The 16,964-nt window shown below is 55.4% G+C and overlaps 6 protein-coding genes across 6 annotated transcripts; 4 read left to right on the top strand and 2 right to left on the bottom strand.

The window, feature by feature from the left end:
* Positions 1-580: 580 nt before the first annotated feature.
* Positions 581-2,920, top strand: IWZ02DRAFT_517248 (uncharacterized protein; the record flags this gene model as incomplete). Its single annotated transcript, XM_066770694.1, has 4 exons — positions 581-625; positions 674-702; positions 760-1,378; positions 1,453-2,920. 4 exons carry the CDS (start codon positions 581-583, stop codon positions 2,854-2,856), a joined length of 2,097 nt encoding a protein of 698 aa, XP_066623766.1. The 3' UTR covers positions 2,857-2,920.
* A 762-nt stretch (positions 2,921-3,682) lies between these two features.
* Positions 3,683-6,321, bottom strand: IWZ02DRAFT_417734 (uncharacterized protein; the record flags this gene model as incomplete). Its single annotated transcript, XM_066765801.1, has 3 exons — positions 5,220-6,321; positions 4,249-5,015; positions 3,683-4,089 (listed from the first exon to the last, which is right to left on the bottom strand). The coding sequence occupies exons 1-3, from the start codon at positions 6,287-6,289 to the stop codon at positions 3,683-3,685; spliced, it is 2,244 nt and encodes a 747-aa protein (XP_066623765.1). The 5' UTR covers positions 6,290-6,321.
* Positions 6,322-6,566: 245 nt separating this feature from the next.
* IWZ02DRAFT_432136 (mitochondrial aspartate aminotransferase-like protein) lies at positions 6,567-7,977 on the top strand (the record flags this gene model as incomplete). The annotated part of the gene is made up of 3 exons (XM_066766198.1): positions 6,567-6,738; positions 6,777-7,480; positions 7,528-7,977. 3 exons carry the CDS (start codon positions 6,567-6,569, stop codon positions 7,975-7,977), a joined length of 1,326 nt encoding a protein of 441 aa, XP_066623764.1.
* Positions 7,978-8,693: 716 nt separating this feature from the next.
* IWZ02DRAFT_489578 (uncharacterized protein) lies at positions 8,694-9,817 on the top strand (the record flags this gene model as incomplete). Its single annotated transcript, XM_066769586.1, has 3 exons — positions 8,694-9,040; positions 9,095-9,273; positions 9,705-9,817. The coding sequence occupies 3 exons, from the start codon at positions 8,694-8,696 to the stop codon at positions 9,815-9,817; spliced, it is 639 nt and encodes a 212-aa protein (XP_066623763.1).
* A 3,119-nt stretch (positions 9,818-12,936) lies between these two features.
* Positions 12,937-13,768, top strand: IWZ02DRAFT_229480 (chromosome transmission fidelity protein 8). The gene has a single exon (XM_066762931.1). It carries the CDS (start codon positions 13,041-13,043, stop codon positions 13,488-13,490), a length of 450 nt encoding a protein of 149 aa, XP_066623762.1. The 5' UTR covers positions 12,937-13,040; the 3' UTR covers positions 13,491-13,768.
* Positions 13,769-16,065: 2,297 nt separating this feature from the next.
* On the bottom strand, positions 16,066-16,689 carry IWZ02DRAFT_489575 (uncharacterized protein; the record flags this gene model as incomplete). The annotated part of the gene is made up of 3 exons (XM_066769585.1): positions 16,066-16,279; positions 16,475-16,564; positions 16,625-16,689. 3 exons carry the CDS (start codon positions 16,687-16,689, stop codon positions 16,066-16,068), a joined length of 369 nt encoding a protein of 122 aa, XP_066623761.1.
* Between the last annotated feature and the right edge of the window lie 275 nt (positions 16,690-16,964).

The following is a 16,964-nucleotide window of genomic DNA, read 5'->3' as shown; positions in this document are numbered from 1 at the left end:
CGCGCCGGCAGCTAAGGCCCCGTCGAGGACCCTTAATTCTACAAACATATGCTTCGATCGCCTGCACACCACAGCCCACCACTGCCTGCACTGGCTTTGCCTAGCCAGCCCACTACCATCCACATGCTTCCGTCGACGACTGAATCAGGAAGTCAATCATGTATGGCGTCAGCATCTTTATCAACAAACAGCTCCGCAATAGCTTCTCCGCACGACATCTCGATCTAAAATATGCATTGAGGCCACTGCGTAAAAGGCCGTTGAGACAGCTTTCTCCAGTTTTTGCCGTGTCCGCCCATCCGCGCTCCTGAATGCAGCCGGTGCGACTCTTTTGTGTTTATGCTCTGCGTGCTCGATAAGCTTTCCCTTCCGCTGTGCCGACCGCTCCCTTGATATATCGTCTGCAGTGCGTCCAGACTGCTGATCCTGCATGACTTTTTTCACATCTCATTTTTTTGCTTTGGGTGCGTTTGGTTGGAGTGCATCATTGAATGCTTGTCTTGTATAAGTGCCAGGTTTTCCCGCGATACTATCAGATGTGGTAAGCTCGCTCTGGCAGACAGCCAGCGGCCTCGTTATTATGGCGTACAGCAAACGGCAGATTATAACGGCGCTCAGCGTTGTTGTAAGTGTCATCTCAGCTTCAGTGAGGATTAGGCTAACATATTTCTAGTATCTTATTGTTCTCACAGCGCTTGCATGGTGAGCACTCCGTTGAAAAGCGTCTTCAAGCTTGGGCTAACGCAATCATTGCGACAGTTACGCACATACATGCGTTCAACGCTACTCCCTCCCGCTGCCTTCTTCGATTTCAGGGCTACTCATCATTACGCCTGTCCTGACGGGCGTCCTCGTCGACCGTCTCACGCGCATTCGGCCGACGTCGCGTAGCACCGCTCTGACAATCTCGCCCTCCGCCTCCTATGGCACGTTTCCCGGGGCTGGAAATGGAAGAGGCGGAGGTGGCGGTACCATCCCTCGAGCAGTCTTGCAGCTTCTGCCGCGACACTACCTCCGGACGCAGTTGTCCGCTCTTGGGTTGACCGTATTTCTTACAGCCCTGGCGTCTCTCGCCTCGCCGTATTTGACGCAGAACCGTGGACTCACCTGTGCGCTGGACAATGCATGGAAAGACCTGTATCGGGCGGGCCGAGGCGGCGAGATTCAGCTGATTCAGGATGCCTGGGAATGCTGTGGGCTGCACAGTGTGTATGACATGGCCTGGCCATTTGCGAGACACTCGGGCGGCGTCACCGAAAGATCGAGATGTCGGCAGATGTATGGGAGGGAGACTAGTTGCTATGGAGTGTGGGAAGAAGAGGAGCGGAGGACGGCGGGTATTGTGATTGGTGTCACAGCAGGCGTGTGGCTGTGGAAGGTATTTCGACCCCTGAGAAAAAAGAAAAAAAAAAAAAAAACACCTCGATGCCGGTTCGACTGATACATTAACAGATGCTTGTTCTCTTTACTCCTCGACATCGTCCATCGTGGCTCTCTACACATGGCACGCCTTCCCCTGCACCACCGCCGCGAGCCACACAGCAACAAACCCCCTTCATCCCTCGTGCCCTCACTACAGCACCACACACCTCACCCCCACCTCCCACGCCGGAGACCTCTTCAGGCGCTTTCAATTCGTCGACGACGCGGAACATCACCAAGACCAACAAGCCTTTAGTCAATGAAGTTGCCGATAACAGTTCCGTCACTCCTACCAACCGAAACTTCCTCGCCAAATCCCCCTCCCGCAACATCCCCAAACGCGAACGCAACCGGCCCTCGGCCCTCAACATCCCGTACCACGCGGCAACGCCCGACGCCGGCTACGCCAATTCGCCTGGCCCCGAAGTCGGCGACCTCGAGACGTCTTCGCTATACCGCGACACGTCGTCAGACTCGGAAGGCGGCGATTCACAGCACCATGCGCGTTACGACGAGCAGTTCTCCGACGACGAACATGAGCTCTTTGTCAACGGTGTGCCGTCACCCGCTCTGCCGCCCTCCCACCCCAATGTCACAGGAGGCGGTGTCGAAGACGCGACGCCGCGCGGCGACGAGCCGGCACTGGCACAGTACCACCTCCGCCTTGCCAATGCGGCCGCTAACAATAACAACAAAAACAACAATGGCATCAGCAACAGCAGCAGCGACAGCCGGCCCTCCGCATCATCGCAGTTCGGCGTCCAGCACTACCGCCGCTCCCCCACAGCCTTCAAGTTCCCCATGAGCCCATTGAGCACGCGCAGCGAAGACACATCACCGTCCAATCCCACCACGTCCTCGAACACGCCATCTGCCCAGAACTCGCGGCCGCAGAGTCGCGGAGACGGCCAAGCGCAGTCCGACCGCGAAGGTGGTGGTGGTGGTGGTGGTTTTGGTCTATCAAACGGCGGCTTCGGCGGCGGCAGCGACGTCCCCACCACCGACGCCGCCAGCAGTAGTAGCGGCGACGACAGCGTCCAAACCGCCGTCGCCATCGACAACGGCACGCCCGTCCTCAAACCGAGTCCGCGCCGTGGTGTACCTCATGCCCTAGTTGGCGGTCGCAATTTGAGTCCGCGTCCACGCTCACGCCACGCCGTGCTCAATGGCAGCACGGGGATTCCGACGCTTGGGAAGGGTGTTGCGGCAGGGCATCGGAAGAGTTCGAGTAGTGGTGGTATTGATGGTGGTGGTGGTGGTGGTGGTGGGGTGGAGAAACCGCACACGGTTGTGCCGGCTGTGTTGATTACGGAGGTGGGGGATGATGATGACGAGGGTGATGGTGGTGGTGGTGGTGGGGAGGCGAATGGCGAGAGGCCGGCGTCGCGGGAGCGGGTACTTGTCAGAGCTGGAGGGGATGTGGATGACGATTGAGTGAGTGCGTGAGTCGAGAATGACGATTGGTCTAATAAAGGCACGGGTGTTGGGATTGGACCGTGATGTGTCGTGTTGCTCTACTTCTCAGATACCCGACTCGCTAGGGTGTGTTTTCCTCTTCCCGTCTATCTTAGGCGTTGCTCCTTCCCTTTCTCCTTTCTCCTTCCTCTTCTTCCCCTTTTACCCCCCTTTCCCCCACATCCCCTTTCTTCCCTCGTCTCCGCGTCAACAGGCGTGCCCCGCGTCGGCGCAATAGGCTTTTGTCTTTCCTCCGCTTCTTCTTGTACTTTACCGCCGTCCGTCATCTTTCGATTTTCACTCTGACGCGTCATGACGAACGAAGAATCTAGGTAAAATGGAATAAAGACGGCAGACACACCTACTGCAAGGCTCCCAACTGAGGCAGGCTGTGGTATCGTTACTGAGTTGATGTGGAGTGTGGAGGTGATGGCTCAGCGTAGTTGTTTGATGGTGATTGTGGTATCGGAGTTGCTGATAAATGTCAAATGGCTCTTTGGATGCGGGATGTCGCCGTGTGATTTGGGGGTTAGAAGCGTTGTGCGTTGACTTGAGGACGAGGGATGGGGTTCAAGGGCACACAAATGGGAGCGGATGGGAAAGGATACAAGTAGAAAAGGGGTGCTGTGAATACGTTGGGACGTGAGCTCAAAAAGAGAAGAAGAGGAAAGCGGTTTTTGAATTTTCCTGCTCCTCCGTCACCTCGAAATCGTAGACACAGTATATTACAGGGCAAACCCATCCTCCCTCCCCATCCCGCTATGCACCACCCTCTTTCCACTACTTAGCCATTCAACATCCCAACTCAACCATCCCATTCCTTCTTCATCCTGACCCCCCTCGCAACCGTATCTGGCGCCTCGCCCGTCGCCGTGCCCTTGGGCCGCTGCGTCTTGACGGCCTTCATGCTCTGCCGCGGCCGCTCCTTGCGCGGCGCCTTGCGCGGCGCGTTGAGCACGCTGCCCATGAGCGGCCGCCGCACCCCGATGCACTTGCCGTACGGGCTGAAGACATCGATTTGCGGGAACGGGACGATGGGACCGCGGCCGTCGTTGTCGGCGACGGCGGCGGCGGCGGTGTTGGTGATGGTGTTGGTTGGGTTGGGAGATTGGGAGCTGGAGATGTCGTGTTCTGATGTTGCGGTTTCGGCTTGAGGTTGTGGCGAAGGGTCCCCGTCAGCGTTGGCGTCGTCTGGCGATGTTGCGGTTTCGGCTTGGGGTTGTGGTGAGGGGTCCTCATCATCCGCGTTATTCGTGTCGTCTGGCGACATTGCGGTCTCGGTTTGTGGACGTGGCGAAGGGTCCTCGTCTGCGTTGTTGGCGTTTGTCGTCTCTTTTCCTCTCAATTCCGCGTCCGCTGACTTGGATGCACGAATCTCGCCTGTGAATCGCCGCGTCTGCGCCGTCACCTCCACCCATCCCAACCCCTCAATCAGCACATCAACACCCCAAACGATAAATGGCAAGTCATGCGTTTTCCAGCTTGTCACATCTTTGCGCCCGAGCGGGCCCGCCGCCATCTTGGTGACGTCGTGAGACAACGGCACGACGCCCGCACTGCGGATTTGATCGCGCGCCGCTTCATCAGCCCAATTGACGAGGCCCGAACGCGGATTGACGTCGTCGGCACGCTCGCGCGCAATCGCCTTTTCTGTGCTGCTCTTGTGCCATGGCAGCTCGACGAATGGGGTGACGAGGTAAACGAGGTCGGTAGTAGCGGGCGTGATGCGCACAAGACCGCCGCCCAGCACGAGCGACTCGTGCGGCTTGAGTACAATGCGCTCCGCCTTTTGCCGCGACTTGAGCAGCAGCTTGGAGCGGTACTGCGGCGCCACGTATTGGTCCATGCCGGCGCGGTCGAGACCCGGCAGATCGATTAGCTCGCCTCGGCCGCGTGCGAACGGGATGCGGATTGGTGAGGCGGTTGTGCCGGGCAGGTGTGATATCATGGGCATGATGGGGTAGTCGACTTCTTTGCGTGGTGGTGGGAGGAGAGAGGTTTCGGAAAAGAAGAGGTCTTGATCGTCTGTCAATGGTTCATCCGTGTCGATGCTTTCTGGGGTGGCTTCTTCGAGATCTGGGGAGTTTGCTGCTGGCGCTGTTTCTTCGTTTGCTTGTTCTTGGTTACATTCTTCAATACTTTGGGCGTCAAAATCTTTCTCGATTGGTGCCTCTTCTTCAGCATTCTCCGTCTTTTGATTCAACTCATCCGCTGTTGCCTCGTCCACAGAAGTTTCCAAGGCTTGGTCGTCCGCTTGGGCCATCGTGTCCTTGTTATTGAATTCTGATTTGCTTTCCTCCGCCTCTTGCTTCTCTTCCTGCGAAGAAAACTTCTTGTCGTACTCAGAGTCCTTCTCTTCAGGGGCAGACTCCTGCTTCTCTTTTTCGGCTTGCTGACGGAGCTGTCGGACGTCGACATAATCCTTTTCGCCCTTGGGAAAGACAACCTCGAAAAGACTGCTCTTTCCAACATTGACTTTGCCAACGAACCAGTTTGCGCCGCCGCGCTTGAGAATCTTTTGCTTGATGGGTTTCGTCCACCAGCCTCGCTGGGCACTCACGAGATGAACGTTTCCCAGGCGGATATTATCTCTGTACTCCCTGCCTATCTTTTCGCGGAGAACATCGACCATGTACGCCATGAGTCTCCTCGACATGTCCTCCTGCGGTACCAGCAGGTCGGCTCTTGTGATGATGAACTCGACTTTAGAATATTTGCCATCTTGCCATCTTGATCTTGATGCTCTTCGACCGCGCGAACGAAGTGGAGATATATCTAGAGCTCTTGTTATGTCGGGGATCACGGACATGGGAAAATCCGCGGCGTCGATGACATGGTATATGCGGTTGCGCTTATGCGGCGACTCTTGGATCATGGCTCGAATGGCATTTATTGATGGGTGATCGATTGGAACCCCTTCACGATGGTTACTCAACCTATGGCAGCGATAGCACAAGGGCAGTGGCGCCGCTGGTTTTGGCCGAGATTCCTCAGATTCACCGACGCCTAGTTGCTCTCGTAGACTTGGATCGAGATTTGCCACTGCTTCAGCGTAGATGTCGTCCTCGCGCTTTTTTGGTTGGTCGTGCTCTTGGTCATGTTTGAGGTAGGCCTTCACGTGCTTCATGTCGGCAGAATAGTAGCCAGGGAGGTCTTGGGTCACGGTTTGCGATGGTGCACCACAGCCTGGACATGATAGCGGTAGTGCCTCAATGAGTGGCTTTTGAGGCGGCTGAGAGCTTTCTACTGAATTGGTTTGGTCGGCTTGTCGCCTTGGAGTAATGAATGTCGAAAAAGCCCGCACACTTTTGGTGGCTTTCGAACGGGCAACAAACGTCGGCGGTATTCCCAGACGACGTGCAGTAGCAAAAGGGAGTCGGATGCGTGAGAGGCGGCGGAGTGAGGATTGCATGTCGATGGCGGCGGCAGATGGGAAAAATTCCCTGACATGGGCTGCCGGTGGAAACGCGAACGCGTCGGGCAGAACCGGGGCAGGGCAGGGCGGTGAAGGCGGCCCAAGCTCCCAAAGTGGCAGTCCGAGGACGGTAGCACTAACAGTCAGACCCTGGTTAACGTCTTCTGGGGTACCAGGTAAATAACCAACTCAGACCACCATCATCGCATCCACTCTCCCCACTCATCTCCTTCCTTACTTACCTCGACACATCAATTGTCCTTGCATCTTCATCATGATTTCTTCCCGTGCCGCCGTCAGGCACATTGCCGCTCGTCGCATCACCGCCGTCTCCGCCGTCCGCGCAGCTTCGGCCTGGAGCAAGGTGCCTCAAGGTCCTCCTGACGCTATTCTGGGCATCACCGAAGCCTTCAAGGCTGACAGCCACCCGGAGAAGATTAACCTGGGTGCGTCTTGACCATTGCCAAACTCTATCACATTGGAGCTCTGGCCTTCACTTTTGTCTTGGGCGTCAGAGCTAACAATGGTCCAGGAGTCGGCGCCTACCGCGATGACAGCGCCAAACCCTATGTCTTGCCCTCTGTCAAGGCGGCCGAGAAGCACGTCGTCGACTCCAACCTGAACAAGGAGTACGCAGGCATCACCGGTGTCCCCGAGTTCACTGCCGCCGCCGCCCGTCTTGCCTATGGTGAAGACTCGAAGCCTCTCAAGGAAGGCCGTATCGTCATCACCCAGTCCATCTCTGGCACTGGAGCCCTCCGCATTGGCGGCGCTTTCCTCCAGCGTCACTACCCGCACGCCAAGACGATCTACATCCCCACGCCCTCATGGGCCAACCACAATGCCGTCTTCAGCGACTCGGGCCTCAAGGTCGAAAAGTACCGCTACTACAACAAGGACACCATTGGCCTTGACTTTGAGGGAATGATTGAGGATATCAAGAAGATGCCCAAGAACAGCATCGTCCTGCTCCACGCGTGCGCCCACAACCCCACTGGCGTCGACCCTACCCCGGAGCAGTGGAAGGCCATTAGTGACGCCGTCAAGGCCGGCGATCACTTCCCCTTCTTCGACATGGCTTACCAGGGCTTCGCCAGCGGTGACACCGTCAAGGATGCCTTTGCGCTGCGCTACTTCATCGACCAGGGTCACCTACCCGCTCTGTGCCAGTCCTTTGCCAAGAACATGGTATGTTTATTCCAGGGGTAGTCGCAACTTTTCTAACAGTGCTTCAGGGTCTCTATGGTGAGCGTGTCGGTGCCTTCTCTCTCGTCACCGAGTCTGCAGAGGAAAAGAAGCGCGTCGACTCCCAGATCAAGATTCTTGTCCGCCCGCTCTACTCTAACCCTCCCATCCACGGTGCTCGCATTGCTTCGACGGTCCTCAACGATGCTGCGCTCAACAAGCAGTGGCTCGGCGAGGTCAAGGGCATGGCTGACCGCATCATCAAGATGCGCGCCCTGCTCAAGGACAACCTGGAGAAGCTCGGCTCCAAGCACGACTGGAGCCACATCACCAGCCAGATTGGCATGTTTGCCTACACTGGCCTTTCGGCCGAGCAGATGGACAAGCTTGCCAAGGAGCACTCTGTCTACGCGACCAAGGACGGCCGCATCTCCGTCGCTGGCATCACGAGCGGCAACGTCAAGAGACTCGCAGAGGCCATTTACAAGGTTGCTGGTTAAGTACTCCGCTACTTGATTGGATACGGCGTACGGCTTACGGTGGCCCTATTGGCCCAAAAACTTTTTGCACGACTCTAGATGAGATGGATGACACGTAAATAGGCAAATCAGCGAGCAATAATCAGCAAGCGAGCGAGCGCGCGAGAATGGTTCGAGCAAAAACACGAGACTTTGTACCCCGATTTGGTGTGAGTGATTTGAAAATGCAAAGATTTGGACTGGGAGTTTGAGATCTTCTCAAGTGGGCTGTGCCATGCAATCGAAGGCAATGTATTTCATTTGGAAGACTGCAACAGCTCGGTTCAGGGAATCAGCAATTTCATGGCAAGATGGATACGATGGGAAGAACAAACGTCTCCCAATGTCACGCAAGAATGCGTCCTACTGTCCTTCGCTATTCCAATTAAGTGGTTATAGCGTACCAGCGTACGGGTTCAGGTAGGACACACGATCAAGGTACGAGCTTTTCCATGGCATGACTCCATCCGCAGTGTCACTTGTAGACTCGAGTCCGCTCCTTCTTTGTTTAGGATTCATTATGAGCGTCACCTTTTGACCGGCAAGGCAATATCGCGCTTTCCCGTACCACTTGCTCGCAGCCCTTAAAAGCATACATCTCTCCCTTCTTCCATCATCAACACCTTACCTACCACGAGACTCACAATCAACTCTGTTTTCTACACCCTACGCGCACACCGAAAACGAAGAAAGCAACCATGAAGATCTCAACCCTCCTATCCACCACCCTACCCAGCCTATCCCTCGCCCTACCATCGCCCAATTCGCTCCACACAGACAAGAGCAACAACGACCTAAGCCCTCGCCAATTTCCGGATTTCGCACCCAACGGGCCCGAGTTCCGCCTGCAAACGCGCCTGGCGGACCAGAACGACACGACCAAGTCGGCCTACAGCGGGCTGTACCTGTCGACGTACCACACGGGGGCCGGGCTGAGCGACGTCGTCTTCGTGGCCAACGAGACGCTCGGCGCGAAGGCTTTCCTGAATGAGTCGGTGCCGGAGACGGCGCCGGGTGGGCAGTTGGAGTTTGATTTTGGCAACGAGTGAGACACCTTCCTTCACTGTGCATCTTTATTAATTCCTTGTCTTTGTGGAAGCTCTTGTCTGACCGATGATGACCTTGGTGATGGTAGTTTCCCCTGGGGCTTGCGGCTGGGGTATGAGCCGTATGCGAAGTGGTCGACGGTCATTGTTCAGGCTGGCCTCGGTGACCAGGGCTTCGTGTATGGCGAGCAGGGGCTGGTGTACAATTTGACGCAGTTTGCGGGCTGGATGGGTATGTCGACTTTTCGCTCCTCTTTTCTGATCTCTTGCTCCTCTCACAGGCCTTTACTTTACCTTTACGGATCAACCTTCGTCTTCCATCACAGTCCTCGCCGTCACATGCCCTGTCCACTACCTTGCCTTACTCCCTCCTCTTCACATCGGCGCCTCCGCGTCTCACAACGAACAAAAAAATTTTCTCTCGGCCCCCGTTGCCGCAGCCGTTGAGCACTCCCTTCTCTCTCCCTCGCTTCCCCGCGTGTTTGGTAGTCGTCTACAATCCATCGTCACGCACAAAACCTGCATGTATGCATGCACGCATGCGCGCTGCACCATGCTCCCCCTTGTACAACCACCGGACCCTCGTATAGGCGAATTAGCGCGGTCGAGTGCAGGCAAGCACATGACAACCAGTGCTAACAGTGGGACGGTCGTCCCTTGCAGTCTGCGATTGGTGGCACGGCGCGCCGCAGCTCTTCTGGCTCATGAATGTCGTCGGCGCGTACGAGGTTCCGAGCAGTTGTGCTGAGGTGCTGTTGCTGAAGACGGATGTTTGAGGCGCGCTGTTTTTTGATTGACGTGGGTTGAGATTGTTGACAAGGGAGTGGAGAGGAGATGGGACTGGGAATGAGAGAAAGTGGAAGTGTTAATGATTGTTTGTTTGTGGTTTGTACCCACATAGGACCTGTTTATTCTTCCTGTGTGTTTAGCTTTGGTTGCACGTTTATACGAGCCTAATTTGCCGCGCAATGATGGGATGGATGTGCTTTGGGCATTTTTGACTCCCGTTGCTCTGTCTACTATCAGAAGACGCGTGCTTAGATGGACTGACTCTTCGCAATGTCGACTGTTGCGATACTGCGAGCTTTTGACCTGGGTAGATGGAGAGTGCAGTATCAAGTCAAGTAGGATGAAGAAATGGTGAGCGCGCATTGAGAGAGGACGATAAGGTGCCATTCTGCATCGCACACAAACCAATCGCAACTCTTGCACACATAAATCATCAGACTGGAGGAGAAAGGTGGAGCAGAACGACCTGAGAATTAAGATTTTCTTCTCATTCAGTACCTACTGGGCAGCAGCAGCAGCAGCAGCAGCCGCCGCCGACGCCAGGTCGTTGGCATCTACATCCACTCGTCGTCCTCCTTTACTCCCCACTGCTACGGCTCGAGCGATGGTATCTCAACGAACGAAAACGACAGAGTGTGTGACATGACACCTATAGGATGGAAAGGGAAAGAAAGATATATGGAACCAGTATTGCATCGCGCCGTCCGGGACCTGTACGCCGTTGTTGTTTGAGGGTTGTAGTTCGAGGGTCCGTAGGGATGGGAGAGAAGGGAGAGACGTCCTTTGTTTGTGATTATTTTGGTGATGTGCAGTGGTGGTTCGATATGATTATATGTAGGAGGCGTCCATTATGGTACGAGACCTTTGGGTGTTCGTTGTTTTCTCTCTCTTTTTTTTTTTTTTTTTTTTTTTTTTTTAGAGCGAGACTCCACAACGCCTCTCTCAAAGTCGACACTGAAAGCTAAACTCGACGACATCGACCAAGACAGCAGAGCTCATTGTCTTCTCCGTTATAAATCGTCCTTCAGGCAAAAAGATGGCCTCGTCGCTCCCGCTCACTTGGCGATGCCCGTAAGCACCGCGCCAACTACAATGGCCGTGATGACGAGCAAAACGGCACAGATGAGGATGGCCCAAAAGACGGGCTCGATGCAGCCGCAGAAGCGGACTGGGGGGCGTCTGGATCGCCTGTCCTGCCCCTGCTCCCCTCTTTCTGCGTGCCCCGAGTCAAAGTGGTGCCGCTGCTTGTCGTTTCGGTCATATTCGATGGGCGAGAGCGGCGACGCAAAGTACGCCGAGTCGGGCCTGGCGACGGGCGCGATGGTATGCTCGAGAGGAGAAAGGGGGCGTCCAAATGGATTTATTTCTGGCTGTGTTTGGTTGTGTGGGGAACTCGGTGTGTTGTTTGTCCATTCCATTGTGATTTATACCCGTATTGTGTTGACCATGCCCGGCCTGGTTGAGATGGCGGCGTATAGGTCACAATTGAGTTTTGAATCCTTTTCGAGACGGTCTTTTAGAGGTATCCTTTTCGCGTGCAGCAGAGAGGGACACTGAAAGAATGAGTGGGATTCCACGACGAGATGGAGCGGCGTGGTGAGCAATAGGGCAAAAGTTGTGGTACAAAAAGTACCCTCACCAGCCTGGCGGTGGTTCACTGTTAGTTTTCCCCAGTCGAATACGAGAACATAAACGCTGACTATCACAGACGTGGCAGGCGTCGTCTGCAGCTGCTATTTTGGTGCTTTGAACACAGTTATGCTTCATCAGCGATTAACAGTGCCGATTGTTCCAGACGATTTCGGATGCAGCCATTCAGTGGCCAGTTTTAGTCGGCACTCGGAGCCTTGGGGTTGGTCCTGCTCAATGCTTGCCTTCTCATCCTACGTGTCCGACTTCAAATTGTGAAACTATTGACCTTCAGCAAATCTTCAAATGTTCATGTCCTCGGAGATCAGAGAGGCAATTGGTGAGCGCCAAGGCCAGTAGCGAGGCGTCGTCCAATGTCCTCCACCCGTGACCGAGGGCGAAGCTAAATAAGGAATTGCATCAGTCCAAGCTCAAGATTGAGCTTGAAGAGGCAGCACTTCCAGAAGCTTTAGAGTTGGAGTGGACAGGGAGGCCATCGGCTTGATCTCTTTCTGCGACTCGCCGCGCTCAGATTTAGGATGTATCCGGGGCGGAAATCGACGCATGATAAGCTCGTTGCTTTGAGTCCCCGAGTTTCACTTTGGGCATCCCGATCCACGCCGCGAGCGAGTCGCAGAAAGGTTTGTTGGAAGTTGGTTGTTGGTTGAGAGGGGCGGATGGCGGAATGAAAAGGCACCGAGGCATCATGCAGCGCACGGGCCCCATGGGAGGGCTGGAAGTCACGTCTGCCCTTGGTGCGTGAGGCGTTAAGAGTGTATTGAGATTGACTCAAGGTGGTTTAGCTGGTAAAACAGTTTAGAATCCTAAGGGCGCTATGATTAATCTTCACGAAATGGGCTGAGGTAGTAAGACGTGTTTAGTATGAAATTATATTACATGGGTTAGCCCTTATTAGTAGCCCTAAGTAGTGTTAGAAGATAGTAATTTACGTATTTAGTAGGCTTAGACCCGGGGCCCTATAGGCGCCCTCCCCCTAGCCAGCGCGCCAGCCTACCCACCCGTCTGCCCACCCGCAGCACAGGCCTACGCAGCACCACCGCCATGCTTACAAAAGCCGCGCGTGTAATATTCGCCTTACTTGACTAAATACTTGACTAATTTCAATGTTAATAAACTGGTGGTGTTAGTGGTGGTTTCAAGACGGCACTAGTAAGCCAGATTTCACAGGGCTACCGCATCAAACCTCTAGAACTCTCAGCGAAACAAATGCTCTCTAGAGAAAATTGTTTTGAGCTTAACTCACTAAGACAAAACCAAGTTTTTAGATAATACACCTTCCCTGGGAGAAACAGTGCAAGACTTAAAACAATTCCACCTTGCAAGCCGTCTTCGAACTATGTCAGCAGCCGCGAAACTGTTTCATTCCCAAGATTTCATTTCAGCCGACCCCCCCCCCCCCCCCCCCCCCCCCCCCCCCCCCCCCCCCCCCCCCCCCCCCCCCCCCCCCCCCCCCCCCCCCCCGGACGCACCAAGGTCTTATATGCCCGTGTCAGCTACGTGCCTCCATGCACGACAAAATTTCCAAGTCAATCTTTCACGTCGAAGACGCATAATCACACCATGCCCTCGATTCCGCTCCATCCCAAACCGACGCAGCCAAACCGCAACGAAAACCCGCTGCCATCGTTGCTCCAAACTCCTTCAGGCTTGGCAATTCTCGAAATCCAAGGCACAATCAACGTTCAAGAGGGCGAGACGGCGCCCAGACATGGCGGGCAACAGCCCGAGCACACGCCGATTGGAAAGCTGGTCTTCCCGCTCTTCGACCCGCACGCTGACAGCTCCGATACCGCATGGATGAAGCGCGTGCATCTGTATGTGGGCCGGCATCAGCGACTGACGGGCGAGGTGAAGAAGCTGCCGAAGCCGCTGGCGGTGATTCGCCGCAGGACGACTACAGACGACGGTGCTGCCATGGACGTTGATGGCCCAGAAGAGCTGGAGGTGGTGGAAATCGTCAAGTTCAAGGTGCTCTTTTCTCACAGACCTGAGCCTGTCAGTGTGGACTGAGCCTGGCCCAAGCCGCCGCCGGGGAAAATAGCCAGGTCCTGTTGACCAGGCTTGTTTTGGGTACGGTTGTTCAGCTGGCGCGGGGAAACCCCAATTCCCTTGAACGGGCGTTGAAGAGAACAAGCTCGCCTGTCCTGCTGGTCATGTTATTCATGATACATGAAAAGCGACAGAGAGGGGATCTTCCGTCTGGGAGTACTATATTGCAGCCGCATCTACAAGCTCCTTCGTCTACGACGGATAGAGTCCGAGTTTACAACGGAACATCAAGAGTTATTTTCCGCACGACCCACGAGCTTGTCACAGAGAGCCACAAGAGAAAAAGACGCATAAGAAACGCAGGGAACAGCGAGCGTGAACACCCAAAGAGCTATCAATCCAGCCATTGCTCGCCGACGTTCTACTGCCCAATGGCTAGACCAGACGACGAGAGCCGCACCAAGCGCTCCATCTCCAATACGCCTACACGTGCGAAACAAAGTAGAAGAAAACAGTCATCACATTCGCCCGATGCCACGCCGTCTAAACCCTAGATCACAGAACATCATTCTCCAGTCACTCTTGTCTCAGCTCGAACTCTAGCCTCCTCTCTTGCGCAGTGTCGAGCATCGCCACAGCCCGAGTCAACCAGCCAGTCCACAGTCCAGCCCGACTCAGCGCCAACCTCCAACCCAACCTCGTCGTGTCCAGCTCAGCCCGGCGCGAGCAATGGTGAGGGGAGTGGTAGTAGACCATCAGGCATTGCCAGCGCGGTGCAAGGAGGAGGTCAAGCCAACCGGCCAGGCAGTCAGTCAGTCGGGCCGCCGCATCCGCCATCTGCATCCGCTGGATGCGAAGCAGCGAGCAAGAGTAGCAGTCCACGAGGTACTGGGGAGCACGTGGGAGTGTGGCCTGCCTGCCTGCCTGCTTTGGTTCTCGTCTCCAAACAGCTGTGGAGCCATACACTTCACATCATAGAAACATGACAGAAACACCAACGGTCCAATGCCCCCAAAACATCGCTTGGCCCCGCGCGGAAGCACATGTCGACGTTATAGCCAGGGTGTGATTTTAGAACGGACTCAAAAAAGAGGGAGAGAGGGAGAGGCAGGGAAGGGGGGCTGAGAGCGGGGAAGCGGGAGGCGCGCGGCGGGCGGCGGATCAGGCGCAGCCTCACCCAACCAACCCTAAACATACGGTACCTGTCTACCAACACACGAACCCAAGGTAGCCTGAGGCACCACGCACTCTTCTGCAGGGCTCACAGTCCGTCTCTAGTGACCGCTGCCACCGCCGAGGAGCAGGGCAGCGCGAGTTAGGTAATAAATGATCTCACAATATGACCAATTTGCATGGGCAGTATTGCCGGTTCTTCTCCAACACCCAAGTGACATTTGGCATCAAACAACGTGAGCAGGGAGGGTGTGGCATTAAGGCTTTCAGGCGGAAGAAACGTCGAGACGCAGCAGCAGTACTGTAGCAGCAGCAGCAGCAGCCTCCTCGCATCGGTTCCTTCCAGCCTTGGGGTAATGTACATGCAGCTAACTAGGTAATCTATTCCACGCGTGCCGGGGGGGGGGGGGGGGGGGGGGGGGGGGGGAGCAAGCCAGACAGACAGACAGCTTGAGCCAACATGGAAAGAAGTACATACATACATGCAAACATGCGTCTTTGAGTGACAGCAGCGGAGAGCAAGAAGAGACTGGACTGCTGGAAAGAAAATCAACACGTCATTCCCCTCTATCCTGCCCTCCTCTCCTTTCTTGCGACATGGTCGAGCGACAGTACAAGAGGGTTAGGTTGCGTCTGCAGAGGCAGTGAGGCAAAGCAAGCAGGAAAAAGGGTAGCGTACAGAGGAGGGGTCGTCAGACCTGTGAAACAACCGCACAGCGGAGATCGACCTGATCAAACAAACGGTCTCGTCCTTTCGCCCGCTACTAGCTAGGTAGCTAGGTACCTAGCTAGCTACCGGACAGGTCGCGTAGCAAGGAAGCATGCAAGCGACGAGCAGCTGTTGCATATGCTTTTCCCGAATACCACGATTTCTCTTTTGCTCTGCAGGAATTTGGCGCGCTTGCAGTTGGTCTCCCATGAATTTCACTCTCCGTGTCTCTCTCTGGCATCCCCGCCCTCCCTGCTTTCGTCGTCTCCCTTCGTGTCATTCTCCCGTTTCGTCTTTGCAAAAAAACCCATAGTCTCAAAAAGAACAAGAGCAAGAAAGGGGGGGAGACATAAAGATGGAACAATACAAGTTTTCCTTGTGATGGTGGTGATGAGTGTGATGGTGCAGAGTCAAAGCCGTGGCCGGGGGGCTCAACCTGTTCGCTGCAGCAAGACAGAGGGGGAAAAGGAAGGAGAGGGAAACGTTAGTGTGTGATGCATCCAACACGTAACGACATGCCACGCCTCAAGAAAAAACGCCCAACGCAGCGTTCGCGTCCATTCTGCCACCTGATAGTATTTCGGCGTGCTTGACAAAGCGAGGCGTGCGTGCTTGAAGTAGTTGTAATATAGGGAGAGGAAGAAGGAGGATCGTCATTTAGAAAATCGGCCGGCCGTCCAATGCGCATTGAAATTTTTGAGGGACATGCTCCGACTAGGCCTGGACGCCCTTCTTGCTGGCTGGTCTCTCAAAGCTGCCGGTCTTATCCGCAGCGGCGGGCTGGCCGTTGGACTGCGCGGCTTTGCCCTTTGGAGTGGCAGACTCGTCATCCGGGCCACCGCGGGCTTGCTTCAGGCGCTCTTCTGCTGCACGCAGCCGTGCCTCGAGGGCTTCGAGCTCGGCGTTCTTGGTGGCGAGGGTTTGCTGCCTTTTGCGAATGTTGTCAGCCATCGCTGTTGTTGCTCCCTTCTTGCGAGTGTAAATTTTTTGGGCGGGTGCTCGCTTGTTTGTTTGGTCGCCATGCCATGCCAAGGAACGTTTAGGAGAAACGTGTACGTTTGGCACGGCATGATGGTGTGGGATGGGGTTGGGACGGGATGGATACGAAGAATAGGTGGCCTACTTTTGATCGAGATTCTTGTCGACATCGTCAAACTTGCCGTTGAGGTTGAAGATGTCATCGAGAGCGGCGGAGAAGTTCTGGGCCACGGTCCTGCGCAGCAGTTGTTAGCAACAGCTTGGAGCGGGTTCCGGGGGAGGGAGGGTCGCATACGATTGAGGGCGGTTCTTGGGCACCCACTCGCGGTCAGGGCTCGAGCTTGCGCTTTGGTTGTCCATGGCGAGATTCGAGGTTGTAAAAGCGAGAGAGTGGATACCGGCGGGTTGAAAGAGGCGCTCTGGCGGTGGCTCTGACCCGACGGTGGAGGGGATCAGGATCAGGGTCGGGGGAGATGGAAAGCTTGGGCCTGAGGCGGATGGCTGTTGGAGGATGACGTGCGGGCGAGACGAGCAAGGTACGAGGCCTCGGGGCGGGATTGTGTTAAGAACAAGTGAGCGGCTTCAGTGGGCGTTGGTGGTGGGCAGCAAAGGCAGCTTGCGTCGCGTGGAGGTGA

This window comes from Phyllosticta citriasiana, assembly GCF_038021145.1.
Source record: "Phyllosticta citriasiana strain CBS 120426 chromosome Unknown IWZ02scaffold_5, whole genome shotgun sequence".
Taxonomy (NCBI): Eukaryota; Fungi; Ascomycota; class Dothideomycetes; order Botryosphaeriales; family Phyllostictaceae; genus Phyllosticta; species Phyllosticta citriasiana.
Note: the sequence above shows the minus strand (reverse complement) of the source record. Positions and strands in the feature narration are given on the sequence as shown.